At 27.5% G+C, this 15,300-nt stretch overlaps 1 protein-coding gene across 3 annotated transcripts; it reads left to right on the top strand.

The window, feature by feature from the left end:
- The first annotated feature begins 4,064 nt into the window (after window positions 1-4,064).
- Window positions 4,065-15,271, top strand: LOC135925251 (translocon-associated protein subunit gamma-like). 3 transcript variants are annotated; one of them, XM_065460480.1, is made up of 5 exons: window positions 4,065-4,144; window positions 10,223-10,467; window positions 12,795-13,070; window positions 14,489-14,728; window positions 15,032-15,269. In XM_065460480.1, exons 2-5 carry the CDS (start codon window positions 10,227-10,229, stop codon window positions 15,070-15,072), a joined length of 798 nt encoding a protein of 265 aa, XP_065316552.1. In that variant the 5' UTR covers window positions 4,065-4,144; window positions 10,223-10,226; the 3' UTR covers window positions 15,073-15,269. The 3 variants fall into 3 exon arrangements, with proteins under 3 accessions (XP_065316552.1, XP_065316551.1, XP_065316553.1); XM_065460479.1 differs by lacking the exon at window positions 4,065-4,144 and adding an exon at window positions 4,162-4,186 and having other exon boundaries at window positions 15,032-15,271; XM_065460481.1 differs by lacking the exon at window positions 4,065-4,144 and adding an exon at window positions 9,727-9,748 and having other exon boundaries at window positions 15,032-15,271.
- Window positions 15,272-15,300: the final 29 nt, after the last annotated feature.

Genomic DNA, 15,300 nt, shown 5'->3' with positions numbered 1-15,300 from the left:
ATAACCTCCAAAAAAATTTATCCTACCCCTTTAAAGCCGCCTGCCCCCTACTCTCCTCAAAAAAAATAGATGCAAACCTACCCCTCCCGCTCATGTAGACGCTGCCTATAACTTCCAAAATCGGAAGATAAATTTATCCCCTTCTTATAATCTTGAATTAATCTTGATCAAATTCACATACTATCTTTTATAAAATTCTTCCTATTAAAAAATGTCCCAAAGTCTAAATCTTTGAAAAGCTTAAGTTCGCCGAATATTATGATTTCTCTCTGTAAAGCGATTTCTACTGTAGGGAGATTGGAAAAACTAAAGACATAACAAATAAATTTAATATATTTATACAATATAAATTAAATAAAAAATTAGAAAAATTTTTGGTTAGACCCAACAAGCATTTTTAGCAGTGAGTGAGAATTATTTCCAAATTGTAGCGAAAAAACAAATTTTTTCGAAAAATAATATATATTCCTTGTTCCATTCAAATTGCTACACTAATTTTTATTGACATATTTTTGATAAATTTTTATGCAAAATATTAAGTATTTTTAAAACCTGTGACATGCCCATCCTTTAAGGCAAGAGCATGTACCTCATAGTCGATTACAACTAATTTTTTTTTAAAAAAAGACCCTTACAAAACCAAAAGTTACTATTTATGGTCACAAAACCCAAAGGCTCTTTTCATGGTCATTTAAACAATCAAATATATTTGTTAAAAACGGCTAACTCAATATTTCATTTAGCAAGCTCTGAAGATTTTGTTTGTAGAAGGAACAAAGGTTTGGACATCTATTATCGAAATCTCGAGGCTTAGGCAATATTTTTCTGGTTAAATATTGAGTTAGCCGTTTGTAAAAATCGGCTCAAAATGAGCCGTTTAACAACACTACACTTCCTTCTAAGCATGGAGGTCTTAGTTTAAGATCCCCACTTGATTTCATTTTGTGCGTTCATCGCTAGCCATCTCTAGGCACGTAGATTAATTAATCAACATCTGTTAGTCCTCGATCCCTTTCTGAAAACAGTTAGGACGGATCTGTCAAATATGATTTATGTAAAACGGAAGGTTCGGATCTACCACATGTTCCATTGCAACCGTAATCCCAGTTGACTAACCCGACACTCAAGATGCAACCGAATCATACTTGCACTTAGTTCAGCTGGTTTTCCTACCTCATTAGATCATTCTGATCTCTTTCCCAATTGAGTGAAATTTTAAGATCGCCAAATACAGCGCTGATTCTTCTAATTACATATTCGTACCAATCATTTACTCCACTTTACCAACAAATAGGGATTTGGCTAAAAAAAATATTAAAAAATATCGGCCGCCAAATTAGGAAAAATTTTGAGGAGCCTCATAAAGGCTTTTATTTAAAGCAAAGGATGGCAATAGTCATTTTGGTTAATTATATTTGTTTTATTAATTTGATCTCTCCTGATGATTAGGGGCAGCGTCTACATGAGCGGAAGGGGTAGGAACAGTTTGCATCCTATTTTTTTGAGGGGGTAGGGTGTAAGTTGCTAATGGGGGTAGGATAAATTTTTTTGGGGGTTTATCTATTAAATTTTGAGATGAAATAAGACAAAATTTATTGCTGTAAAAATTAATACTTTTATTATAGTATTATTATAATACAATTCATCGACCAAATCTATATATTGCAAACAATCACACACATTGTTTTCCAAATAAACTATCCTTTTAAATATAATTTAAAAGGTTTAGATATTTCAGCAAGCTCATAATGCCATAATAATTAATTCATTGTAAATACTGGAGGTTTTAATTAAATTTATTATCTAAAAATAAATTCTTTATTATCTAAAAAATAAATTCTTTATTATCTAAAAAATAAATTCTTTATTATCTAAAAAATAAATTCTTTATTATCTAAAAAATAAATTCTTTATATCAAAAATATCGATAGTTGGTAGTAGAGATAGATTAATTTAAGTTATCTCTTTATAAATTATTTGAAAAGAGTATCAATAAATAAATAGGTGAAAATAATGATAAAGAGACATCGCCGCCGAAGGCGGCGGGAATTTTTAGGGGGGTAGGCAAAGGTTTTTGAAGGAGGTTTGCATCCAGTGATAATCCTGTCATGTAGACGCTGACTAGGGGGATTTTTTTTTCTTTTTTTGAATATATGTACTGGTTCATATTGCTATAATATGATTTAGCAATATTATATTTGATCTAATTTATTTTGTATTTTCCATATTTTATTATATTTGTTCGAAATTGTCATTTTGTTAATATGATTGGTTCTTATATATTTAATAAAAAAAATTAATCTTTATGAATAAAGGTTATATATACTCGAATGCAAAAATTTTGAATATTTTATTTTTATAATATAAATTAGTCATTTTTATATTATTTATCACAATCATTATTTTAAATTAAATAAGTCATTGTTTTGTAAATCTTATATTTTTACTCCTAAATAATGGCTTATGTTTAATAGTTCTTGAATTAAATTTCCTGCATTATAAAATGATCAAGAATATGATTATCTAAATCTGACATGAGCAATTTTATTTTTTTTATCTCATATATTATATATAATAACTGCTCCATGTAATTTAACTGATTTGTGATTTATCCAGCCTCTACATGAAAGGATATTTACTGGATACAAGTCCACCTCAAAATCCTATATCTACCCCCCCCCCCTAATAAAAATGGACTTCGGCGGTGATATTTTCACATTATTAATTACACCTCTTTAATTATAATGGTATTCTCTTCGTGAATTTTAAAGGAACTATCAAAATATTGCTAACGTTTGGTATAAACATGAGTTTACTCATTTGAAAGGATAGCGGAAAGTGATAAATTTTAAGTCAATATGAAAATATAATTACAGACATAATAGATCTAAAACTTGTCAAGAGGCACATAAGTTTAATGATGATTATTTTAAAAAAAATTTCCGATTTGTAATTATAATAGATAATTTAGGTATCTTCACAAAAATATATCTCATGTTAAAATATTTCGCATATTAAAATTTATACTTAAAAATTTATTATTTTCTAAAAATATAAAAAATTCATGTTCGATTAATTTGGTTTGGAGTTTAAGTAATAAGAATTAGTATCATATAAATTTATAAAGCTCCAATTTGATCAGACAAACTGAAATTCTTAGAAAAAAATTTATATGCTCAAAGATACTGAATGCTCAGAATTAGTTCTTGATGCTCAGATAAGAAACCCTATTGCCCAGAAAAATACTAATTGCTTTGGCATAAAACTGAAATGCTCAGATTAAAAAATGAAACGCTCAGAAAAATATATGAAAACTAGTTATTTAATTGAAATATTTCTTATTAGTACTATTGATTTTAAGAATTTGTATAGAATTATAAATTTTCAATATAAATATTGGCCTCTTCCGTCTCCCATATAACCTCTAATTTTATTGACGATATTACATCACCCCCCCCCCCACCACGCCCGTTGCCCTAGTCCTTGCCGATTCTTCAAAAATTACTGGTTACGAGGGCTAATTTTGAAAAGTAAATCCTTTGATTTGTATATGGTTTTGGATATATAAAAATGGACTGAATTAAACATTCAGGAATCTTTTACATAATGCCCATGTTTAAAGTGTTAGAAAGTTAGAATGCCCCTAAAGACTTAGTTATTAGTAAAATGACAAAGTTATCAGTAGACCTTCATATTAGCCTTTATAAGTGTAGAATAATTATAGCACATTTGCCGTTATTTATAATATTACATATTATATCTAAATTTATTTTATCATATTTAAATGTGTTTTATATAACATTTGACACAATGTAATTTGCACCTTTTCGATTAATCTTTTTACTTTTCGATCAAATTAAGATAAGAACTTCTACATATTTTTGGAATGCAAATTAAGGGGAGCTATTAAAAAAAACGACTTAATTATATAAAATATTATCAACATGTATATTTATTATGACCATGCTATGTAAAGTACTTTTTAAAAACATTGGATTTCAAATTATAAAACGTTATGGTGTGAATGATTCGATGCCACTTTAATTCTCTAAATTTATCATAAATTTGATCAAAGCGTTTCGATGCATAGCTCTATGCGTAGTTTAGCACTCGTTTTATACAAAAATATCAATCCTTTTTAAAAGTACGTATTATATTATGTTTACACGTTTTTTATGATCAATATGTAAGTCAAACGTTTTTTCATAACATGACATTCATCTCTTTTCTTATTTATTATAAACTAGTTATATTTAAGTTTTAATAGCATTTTAAATTATTATATTGGTTTTTTAAAATGATCGTATCCATATTTTTTCAGTAAATTTAACGTCTTATATATTTTTTGATAATTTAGATTAATATGATATAATTTTCTAATTTACTTATTATAAAATTAAAAATTGTTCACCCTTGTCCAATTATTTTTAAAAAAATATTAAGCTCAAACCAACCTGGCCCAATTTTTTTTTAAAATAGGCCTGAATAAAGCCTTCTGGGCTGGGTGGAGGACTGGTTAGGTTTTGAAGATTTATAATTCATTATTTCATTCCCTATTAAACAATCAATAAACTATTAAGCCTTTCCTGTGTTATAATCAACCTTAAATAGTCTTATTTATTTAATTATTGAAAAGATATCTGCCAACCAAAATTGGTATTGTTAATAAAATTCTCAATGATTGATATATTTTAATAGATAATGTTGATCCATTATTTTTTTTACAATTAAAATTTGTAATTATTCATCAAATAATACAATATCCATATTTCTATTATGTATAATGGGGGTAGAGGTTAAAATTAGAAAGTTTTGCTCATTCTGCAGGAAGAGAAAATCGGAAACATTGAATCTCAATTTTATTTATGTTTCCCTAATAGGTGAGCTATGATATCAAAAAAAAATCCTTGAAGCTGAGATGATATTAGGTTTAGGCATTTTCAAGCTATGGAGCAATTACATAACTACTTTTATATGTTAATTTGGATTGCAGAGATTTACAATGGAAAAAATATTTTATGATATTTTCTTTATTTAAAAAAAATATATAGAAATTGTAGATATTATTATTTGATTAGTGTTGAAATGCAACAGAGCTACGCTAGGTTTTCCATCTTATTGGAACTAATTTAATTAGGGTATAAAAGTCAAAATATGAGGAGCCCTCCACACATTTGTGGGCAAGCCGCACGTACTTGTAGGCGCAACATTTCGAAAAACATTACTTAAACCTCTATAGGCTTATTTAAAAGGGAGTGGGACAAAAAAAGAGCCTATACCCTAGAACTTCAGTGAAAGTTAATTATCATTAAGGTGGGTTGAGGACAATTTTAAATTCAAAATCTTTACTATATTAGAACAATTTTTAGTAAGGAAATGCAAAAGAATACTTACAAGAGGATTTGAATGTTTGTTGATATTGGAAATATTTGATAATAATGAGTTTAAATTTTTGAAATTTATTACGATAGGAAATATAAGATACGGATTATTAGATAATGATAGTGAACATTGAATTCTGAGATGTATTTTTATTCTTATTAGAGGTAACTTTTCTTGATGCGAAACAGCTTCTTAATGGATCTTATTGTTATTTAGTTTAATATATTGTTTCATGTTCACGTTTAAGTCCATTATATCTTTTATTGTTTTATAATACCATAATGTTTTGTATTTTGTGTATTGTTTTCCATTGTATGAGTACAGCCATGTTATGGCATCATGGACTAAGTTATTATCTGAATTTCTTATTATGTGACCTAAGAACTGAATCCAGCGTTTTTATGAGTTATATTTATTGGTGTGTGAGTTGACTTTCTCCAAAGATTTGAGTTTGAGATAACTCTTGGATAGAAAATACCGTGTATAGTGCGAAGACAATTATTTATAAAAGATTGAAGACGCCTTATCTCTGTTTTATTAGCCTCCCAGATATCCTTACTATATAATACAATTGGAACTATCAACGAGTTGAATATCCTCAATCTAGTAAATACTGAGATTTCTCTAGCTTTCCATATTTTCCTATATCTATAGAACGCACCTCTAGCTTTTTGTATTCTCATCTTCATCTCATCTTTACAACTTCCTTTATTATCTAAGATTACACCTAAGTATTTTATTTTCTCTACGATTTTTACTGTATTCTCTCCAACTGTAAAATTTTGAATTGAAGGCGCGTTTGGGGAGGGAAGAATAACAGTTTTGTTAAAGTTGATCCTAAGTCCAACTCTATAGTTCACAGTCTCAATTAGATAAAGTAGATTCTTGGTTTCTTCAATACTTTTCGAGATTACTACAATATCATCCGCATAGGATATTATCCTATTTACAAAAAAAATCTTCTCGTTTGATCCTATATCAACTAGATCAGCAGCTCCCAGTACATCTTTTATTATTTTATTGATTATTATGTTAAAAAGGAGAGGTGAGAGGGTGCAACCTTGTTTTACACCTTTTTTTATCCTGAAGAAGGGAGAGATTTTATCATTTATTTTGAAACTAGCAAATAAATTTGAATAGTGATTTTTTAAGATTCGAATTATTTGGGTTTCAATACCGCATTCTGCTAGCGTTTCCCAAAGAGCTACATGGTTAACGTTGTCAAATGCTCTACTAAAATCAATGAATGTGTAGAATGAGGGTATCTTGTATTTATGACACTTCTGCATTATTATTTTCAGAGATAATATAGGTTCCAGTATATTTTTATTTGGCCTATAAGCACAAATATGTTTAGGAAAAAGATTAGGCGTCGATTGAGCAATTTTATTTTTTATAAGTACCATAAATATTTTGGACACGCAAGATGTTAGAGCGCACGCACGATAATCAGTAAATGTTTGGGGATTTGCAGTTTTGGGGAAATTACATAAAAAGGACTTGTTCCATTCTGTTGGGGTACTTCCACTTTCCCATATTTTATTGAAGAGGGCCAGAAGGAAGGAAGATGTCGTTCTAGGTGCTATCTTTAGATACTCAGCAGTTATGTTGTCGAGCCCTGGAGCTTTGTTGTTACGTAATTTTTTTATTACATTCATTATTTCATTTACCGAGAACCCAGACTGGGGTGAAGCTATATTTATATTTAAACTAGTTGGTATAGTTACTTTGCGCCCGTCAAAAACCGTAATATAATAATCAAGCCACAAAGCCATTTGTTCATCTTGGTCAATTATTACTTTGCCATTATTTAATACAATTGAGGATTTCCTTTTAAAGCTATCGTAGAGAAAATAAAATACTTGGTGTAATCTTAGATAATAAAGGAAGTTGTAAAGATGAGATGAAGATGAGAATACAAAAAGCTAGAGGTGCGTTCTATAGATATAGGAAAATATGGAGCTAGAGAAATCTCAGTATTTACTAGATTGAGGATATTCAACTCGTTGATAGTTCCAATTGTATTATATGGTGGGGATATCTGGGAGGCAAATAAAACAGAGATAAGGCGTCTTCAATCTTTTATAAATAATTGTCTTCGCACTATACACGGTATTTTCTATCCAAGAGTTATCTCAAACTCAAATCTTTGGAGGAAGTCAACTCACACACCAATAAATATTACTCTTAAAAAACGCCGGATTCAGTTCTTAGGTCACATAATAAGAAATTCAGATAATAACTTAGTCCATGATGCCATAACATGGCTGTACTCATACAATGGAAAACAATACACAAAATACAAAACATTATGGTATTATAAAACAATAAAAGATATAATGTACTTAAACGTGATGAAACAATTCATTAAACTAAATAACAATTAAAAAGCTGTTTCGCATCAAGAAAAGTTACCTCTAATAAGAATAAAAATACATCTCAGAATTCAATGTTCACTATCATTATCTAATAATCCCTATCTTATATTTCCTTCCAATATCAACAAACATTCAAATCCTCTTCTAAGTATTCTTTTGCATTTCCTTACTAAAAATTGTTCTAATATAGTAAAGATTTTTAATTTAAAATTGTCCTCAACCCACCATAATGTAATTAACTTTCACTGAAGTTCTAGGGTATAGGCTCTTATTTTGTCCCACTCCCTTTTAAATAAGCCTATAGAGGTTTAAGTAATGTTTTTCGAAATGTTGCGCCTACAAACGTGCGGCTTGCCCACAAACGTGTGGAGGGCTCCTCATATTTTAACTTTTATACCCTAATTAAATTAGTTCCAATAAGATGGAAATGAGGAAAACCTAGCGTAGCTCTGTTGAATTTCAACACTAGAGGGCATAAGCGCTATATATCACATATCACGTAATTGACAAATTTTTATATTTGAATAAATATATATATTTTGTAAAACGTTTTAATTTTGTGCTAGAAATAGCAAATTTTTATGTTATACCAGACAAATTATGTGAGACCCTTACTCAATTTTTAAACTCCTCTTGGAAAGATTAAGATATGGTAATGGGTAGGGTTTTTTTATAATTTAAAATAATGGTTATTAATAAATTGCTATATGCTGCCCTGTGACATCCATTATCATGACTAAAATAAATTATTATTTTATAAAAAAAATTAATGATAAATGTATACAAAAATATATAAAGTATACCAAAAATATCTATATGTATATATGAATAATAAGTAAATGGAGAAATAAGGAGTAGATTTGAACATATCAGATTTGAGAATTTCAATTTGAAGCATCTGGTTTAAGTGATACAATTACAAGGGATTTCTCATTATACTGCTTACTTTCTTGCAAATGTCATAAATTAGAGCAAAACCTTTAGGAACTTTATGATCAAGGATGTTAGCTTTAACTAGGGTCAAAAGATAATCAATAAGTGGCTAAGAGTTGTCAAATTAAATTTGTTAACAAATTAATCTGTCACCTAGTTTATTTTTAATCAAGCAAAAACATTAATATATATTTTTTACTAACTAGCTATCACATCAGACCTTAGTTCCTATTTTTAGGAAAAAATGAACATACTAACAAAAGGTTAAAAATACCCTGCTAAAAGGCTCCCTGAAATTGTATTCATGAATATTTACAGGTCGCCATTTCATATAGTATATCCTTGCAGATTCCATTGTTTTTTGACCCAGAATTTTTATTTGTTTTAATGCTCAAACCTGACCCAATATTTAAAATTTTAATAAAAATCAATTGCTCAAAAATATTCTGAGATAATATATTTTGCTTTTTTTAAATTTTTTTCCTGGTTATTTCAATTTGAAAAAAAATAGGCCAAATTTTTTAAATAAATCAACACCCCAAATTTATAACTTACTTATCAATTTTTTTTATTTACCAACCAATTAATAATTTTATGCCTTTATAAATTAAAAGAATTATGTTGAAATACAGGGTTCTTTATATCATATCTAATAAAACTACAATTATATTAATTTAACAAATTATTCAGAACTTTAAATAAAAAATAGGCAGTAATATTAATTATGTTGGAATGTATTTAATATAAATGGACAGCACATAAAAATTATTTTATAGATATTTAAAATTTTTAGCAAGTTAATTAATTAAAACTAATAAATCACTTATTTATATAAATTGCGCCAAAAAAATTAAAATGGCAGAATATTTATTAATTAATTATCCATTAACAAAAAAATAAACATAAAAATTGTATCGATTTTATTGATAAAAATAAAGTTTTTAAACTTTTTTGTTTAAATTTTATAACATTTTTTTTTTATAATATTAAAAATCAACCGATAACCAATATTATTAAAATATGAAATGCCCTATCAGATCTGATAAAAGATATCGGTACATCCCGAATATTTTCTTATTCCAATTATTTTGATTATAATAAATTAATAAAATTTAAATAAGCTATTATTAGATGAAACATAATTATTAATTTATATGATTTTATTATTAAATATAATCATTAATTTAATTTTAAGAACTTGTTTTAATTATAAAAAGGGATGGAAATCTAGACTTAATTAAATAATCTTTAGCAGCAGTCTAGAAATCTGCATCGAACCAATATTGGAATTTAAAAAATTAATTATATGTATAAAAAATGAGGATCTCCTTTTTTTAAATTTAATTAACATAACTTTTTAATAAAAATTGATTGGCCAATTTTTAATTAGTTGAACATTTATTACTGCTCTATATATATTGTAAATAGTGGCCAACACTTATTTTTATTTTTTAATTATTAAAATACGTCGCATTTATGACCAAAAAAATTATAGTCTTGTATATAAATTATATTTTTCTGTTTTCTAGCCACATGTCAAGCAATTCCAAAACTTTGACACTCACCAAACAAGGGAAAAATTCGAATTCTAACACCATGAGCTCAACGAAATCTTTTAAAGAAGTTGCATCTTCATCAAATTCTAATTTGACAACCTCCTCTAACATCGGTAATTCATCTCATCAAAAACACCAAAAATTGACTAAAGAAGAGGAAATATTATTGCAAGATTTTAGTCGCAATGTCAGCACAAAATCATCGGCTCTCTTTTATGGTATTGTTATATTTTATTGCATATAAATGAATATTATTTTGAATTATAAAAATAGCTTGTTTTTGACAGAATATAATAATTAGAAACCTGCAAAGGATAGATTTTTTTGACCCAGCACCTTAGGAAAATAAGTATTATTCTGACCCATCCTGGAAAATTTTTTGAAAAAGAATCCTGAATCCAACCCGAGCATTATTAATTCAATATTCTGTATTTAACCTGACCCGTAAAATCAAAATATAAAAAATTTGCCCTAAAATTTATTTATTTCTATAGCACGTTTTAAGAAATAATCTAGAAATAGTTTATTCAAACCATGGTTGATATCACTGATTAAATTAAAATATTTGCAACCCAACCCTAAGAAACCCAGCTCGAAATAAAAATTATAGTAACTCATCTAACCCAACAGTCGGGTTTTGCAGTCCTCGTTATGTTTTTTTAGACTTTTCGAATCCCATTCCATCATAAAATAAGCTTTGCCAGTTTGGTTTGCAATTGTAAAATTTTTTTTTTTATAATTATAAGTTAATTTTAACCTTTTGGCCAATGGCGCAATTTATTTTTTAAAGATTGGTGTATGATTTTTTCCTTTATAAAGGTTTTATACAAGATGGGGAGTCATACAAAAAATTATCGCGGGCAGGAGCGAAAATCCAATATAAAAATTAATAACGAACAAGTGTATTCCATGCCATGTAGATCGAATTCTTTTTTTAAGCCAATCATTTTGATATGAATATTTCAAAATCAATTAACAACAAAAAGGATAATATACCATTAATTTAAAAAATGGCATACCATATGAAAACAATGAAAATACTTTGATATATAAATGTAAATTTGAATGAACAAATAAATTTTATGGAAAACAATCTGCTTTATTTTTTTTCCTCTTCCACATAGATAAATTGAATGGTTACTTATATTTTAAATACTAAAACAATATATTAACGATTGTCAGCTTATAAATATTTTAATGATAATACTACTCAATCACATGAAATTCTATAACTCTAGACTCTTAAAATCAATACATTAAAAACTGGATTAATTGAGTCATTTGTTACTCTTGATACTAATAATAAAGTATAGGAATCGATCCTATCTTTTTATTCTTCTCTTTTATAAATAATTTTTTTTTAAACGAAAAATTATGTTAAATATTATCGCAAATTAGGATGTACCGATATTTTATATCGGATCGGGCCGATATTTCGCCCATTTTACAATATCAGTTATCGGCAAATATTATAAAATTTTCCGATCCGATATAAAATGGCGCTTTTAACAAAATTTAAAAAAAGTTGTATCTAAAAAACCATTTATTTTTATAAATAAAATCGAAATATATTTTTATGTTTAATTTTTTAATAGTAATAATTAGTTAATAAACATTCTGCAAAATAGTTATTTTTTTTCGCATTCTTTAAAAAAGTGTTCATTAATCTCTTCAGAATCTGTTTTTAGTGATGCTAGTGATATTAACAGTTCACCGCAGACCGATCTCTGATAAATTGGAAATTTTGGTATTTCTAAAAAGAAATCTTCGATATATTAATTTCAAATTTCATAATATATTTGTTTATTACTAATTATGTAAATAGATTAATGTTATTACTTATTATATAAATAATAGCAATTGAATTGAATATAAACTATAACTGATCATTATAATATATTTAAATGACATATGTTATGATATAGTAAAATTATAGATGTTGTACTAATAAAAAGTAAATTAAAAATTAAAACCGGTATCTTTACAGAATACAAAATTAGATATGATATCGGATCGGTTATCGGCCGATATCAATTTAATGTCTGGAATATCGGATCGGATCGGCCTCCAAAAAGTGGTATCGGTACACCCCTATCGCAAATATTACATTTATTTTATTAGGAGTAATAAAAATGGCGTTCAATTATTTTATATTTCTAATACTCAATGTCATTGGATATACATATGTTAACAGCTCAATTTGAGCCGTAAAAAGGACTAACATCCAGAAAAATATTACACGTAAGCCTTAAGGTTTTGCTCATAGATGGCACAGAAGTTTCGACATCTATTAGCGAAATATCGAGAATTAGGCAATCTTTTTCAGGCTACAATATTTTAGCCTTTTTTAAAAATTGGCCCAGATCGAGTCGCTTAACAATATTTTATCAATGATAATTAAAAAAAATCGCCATAAGAATCAAATTAATTTTATTTCCACAACCCTCATTTTTGACAAAAAATTTATTATTTAAAAAAAAATCTATAGTCCTTATAAAAGTTTATTTTTATTTACTCCATCAATTTATTATAATGTAAATTTTAGGTAATGGCATGATCATAACCGCCATTCCCGCTTGGATTTTTTGGAGAATATATCCTGTCGAACCAACCATGCCATTGCTAATGATGCTTTTCGTTATTTTGACTCTTCCGGCAACCTTCCTGATGGCTTATGCCTATAAAAACGTTAAGTTTGTCCTTAAGCACAAGTTCGCTCAGAAAAGAGAAGAAGCCGTAACCAGAGAAGTTACTAGTTCTCTCACTTTTGGTAGTTCTGCGGCTAAAGATAATTCATCTGTCGCCGTCACCAATAATTTAGGTTATATATGGAAGTTTTTTTAAATATTACTAATACTTTATTAAAAAATGATGCAATCCAGGGATTTAAACATCAAACATGGTTAAACTCGATTTCACGATTAAATTACATAAAACCTGAACCCATTAGAGAACAATTGGAAAAATAAAATGCATCAATTAGGGCTATCCCGATCCACAAATCCATTACTTAAAATAAAAAATTATACGATAACCATTTACCATCTCTCTTTGGATTTATCATAAAAAATTAATATTTTAAAAGTAAACTAACTACGAATTATTAAGTATATATATATTTTTTTAATTCTTAAAAAGTTAATTATCTCATTTAAATATGGGCAAAATTTACGACAGAATGTAGTGAAACGGCTCGATTTAGCCGATTTTTAAAACAGCTGTCAAGATTTTAGCCAAAATATTATTACCTAAGCCATTAATTTAGACAATAGATGTCCAAACTTTTCTGCTGAAAACTGTGGGTAAAATCTCCAAACTTGGATAATTTACTTTTGGCTAAAATCTTGAGTTATCGGTTTTTAAAAATTGGGTAAAACAAGCCGTTTAACAATACTAACTTATCGTGACTCGTTAGATATTTTGAATTCTGTTGCAGAATAACAAAAAAATTAAATTTTTAGTTACTTTATCTTTTAAAATAATTCAATTTTTTAAAATAGCCGGAAATTGGAAAAATCAAAAAACATTTTTTTTAATTTATAAGTATAATCTTTGTAATTAATCTTGATCCTAGTTTTATTATTTACAATTATGTAGTTTTTAAGATATATTTAATTGAATGACTGCAGATAATGGTAAAAATAGGTCATTTTTGCCACTTTGAACCCTGATATTTCTAAGAATATGAATGTTAGGAGGCTAAAATGTTGGCTATTTCTTAGTAATATTAACCCCTCTTTGCTTACCAAATTTTAAAAAATTGAAGGGGGTCTTCCGAAAATCTCATTTTTTTTGCTCATTTGACATTGAATAACCCAATGGCTAACATTAAACTCAAGAAGATCTCTCTATATCCTTCCCATTTAAATAAAATAATATTAATACATTAAACTATAATTTTATGAATTTAATTGAATGTATCATATTGGTATTAGAAAAACTTTATCATGAATTTTTTTAAAAAAATTATGAAAAAAACCAATAGTTTTCTAAGGTATTGAAAAATTCAGCGCGCCGCTGGATCGCCGCCGATACAAACATTGGCGTGAAATATTAAAAATATAGTTATAAATTCATACTCCTGAGGCAAAACATATGTTTGTATAACCGATAAGCGTTAGGGAAACAAATTTCAGAACTAGTTAAAAATAGTAAGTTACTTATCAATTCACTTTATTTCCGAAAAAATGTCTCTCGGTTATACGCTATCTTATTTATTATTGTATATAATTAATACAGACGATGTTTCTCCAAATAACATGGGCCTAGCCAACGCTATAAACACCAAGAAAATGATATCAAGAAAAGACAGAGACGAGCGAATATTATGGAAAAAAAACGAGGTTTCCGATTATGAAGCTACGACTTATTCCATATTTTACAACAATTCCCTCTTTCTCTTGTGTTTCTTAGTTTGCTCCTGCCTTCTATTGGCCTCTACCCACCCGCCAATCAATTACGCCTTGTCAATGATCATTGGTAAGAGGGTTAAAGAAATAATATTTTGTTATATATTAAATTTGTATTGTATTTTGCTCTTTTGTTTTAAAAATAGTAAGCATGAACTAATTTTCCGACAATAGATTTTTAGCAATGCAAAACGATTTAATTCATTCTAACGAGACCTTCCATGCTCGACCCACTTTAAGGATCGAAGACATGTTAAAAAGAACAAGATAAATAAAATGAGCATCCCTGCTTGCTACAAATAATTTTTGATATAAGAGTTAGAAGCGATTATTATCATTATAATATGATTATTCATTTTTATTTATTTAACAGCTAGCGGACTAACAGCCCTATTCTCAACCGGTACTTCATAAATTAACGATGAGCCTAAAACAAGATAAAAATCAACTTGAATATAGGCATTTAATGAATTACCAAGCCTCATGATTTATGTATTCCTTTACCTATTTTTTTCGTCAATATTTTGATTTATATTAAAGGTATATGTCGATCTTCATTATATTCCATTTTACTGATTACCTTTTTTTATTTATTGGATAATTATATTTCCAAAATATATTGATTTAATTTGTATGATTAAA

Source organism: Gordionus sp. m RMFG-2023, chromosome 2 (genome assembly GCF_954871325.1).
Source record: "Gordionus sp. m RMFG-2023 chromosome 2, tfGorSpeb1-WG-v2, whole genome shotgun sequence".
Lineage (NCBI taxonomy): Eukaryota > Metazoa > Nematomorpha > Gordioida > Chordodea > Parachordodidae > Gordionus > Gordionus sp. m RMFG-2023.
Note: the sequence above shows the minus strand (reverse complement) of the source record. Positions and strands in the feature narration are given on the sequence as shown.

Excerpts from the sequence above, each read along its gene's own strand:
- LOC135925251 (XM_065460479.1), top strand. Across the intron at positions 10,468-12,794 it reads ATCATCGGCTCTCTTTTATG|GTAATGGCATGATCATAACC; the intron begins GTATTGTTATAT and ends TGTAAATTTTAG. Across the intron at positions 14,729-15,031 it reads CGCCTTGTCAATGATCATTG|CTAGCGGACTAACAGCCCTA; the intron begins GTAAGAGGGTTA and ends TTTATTTAACAG.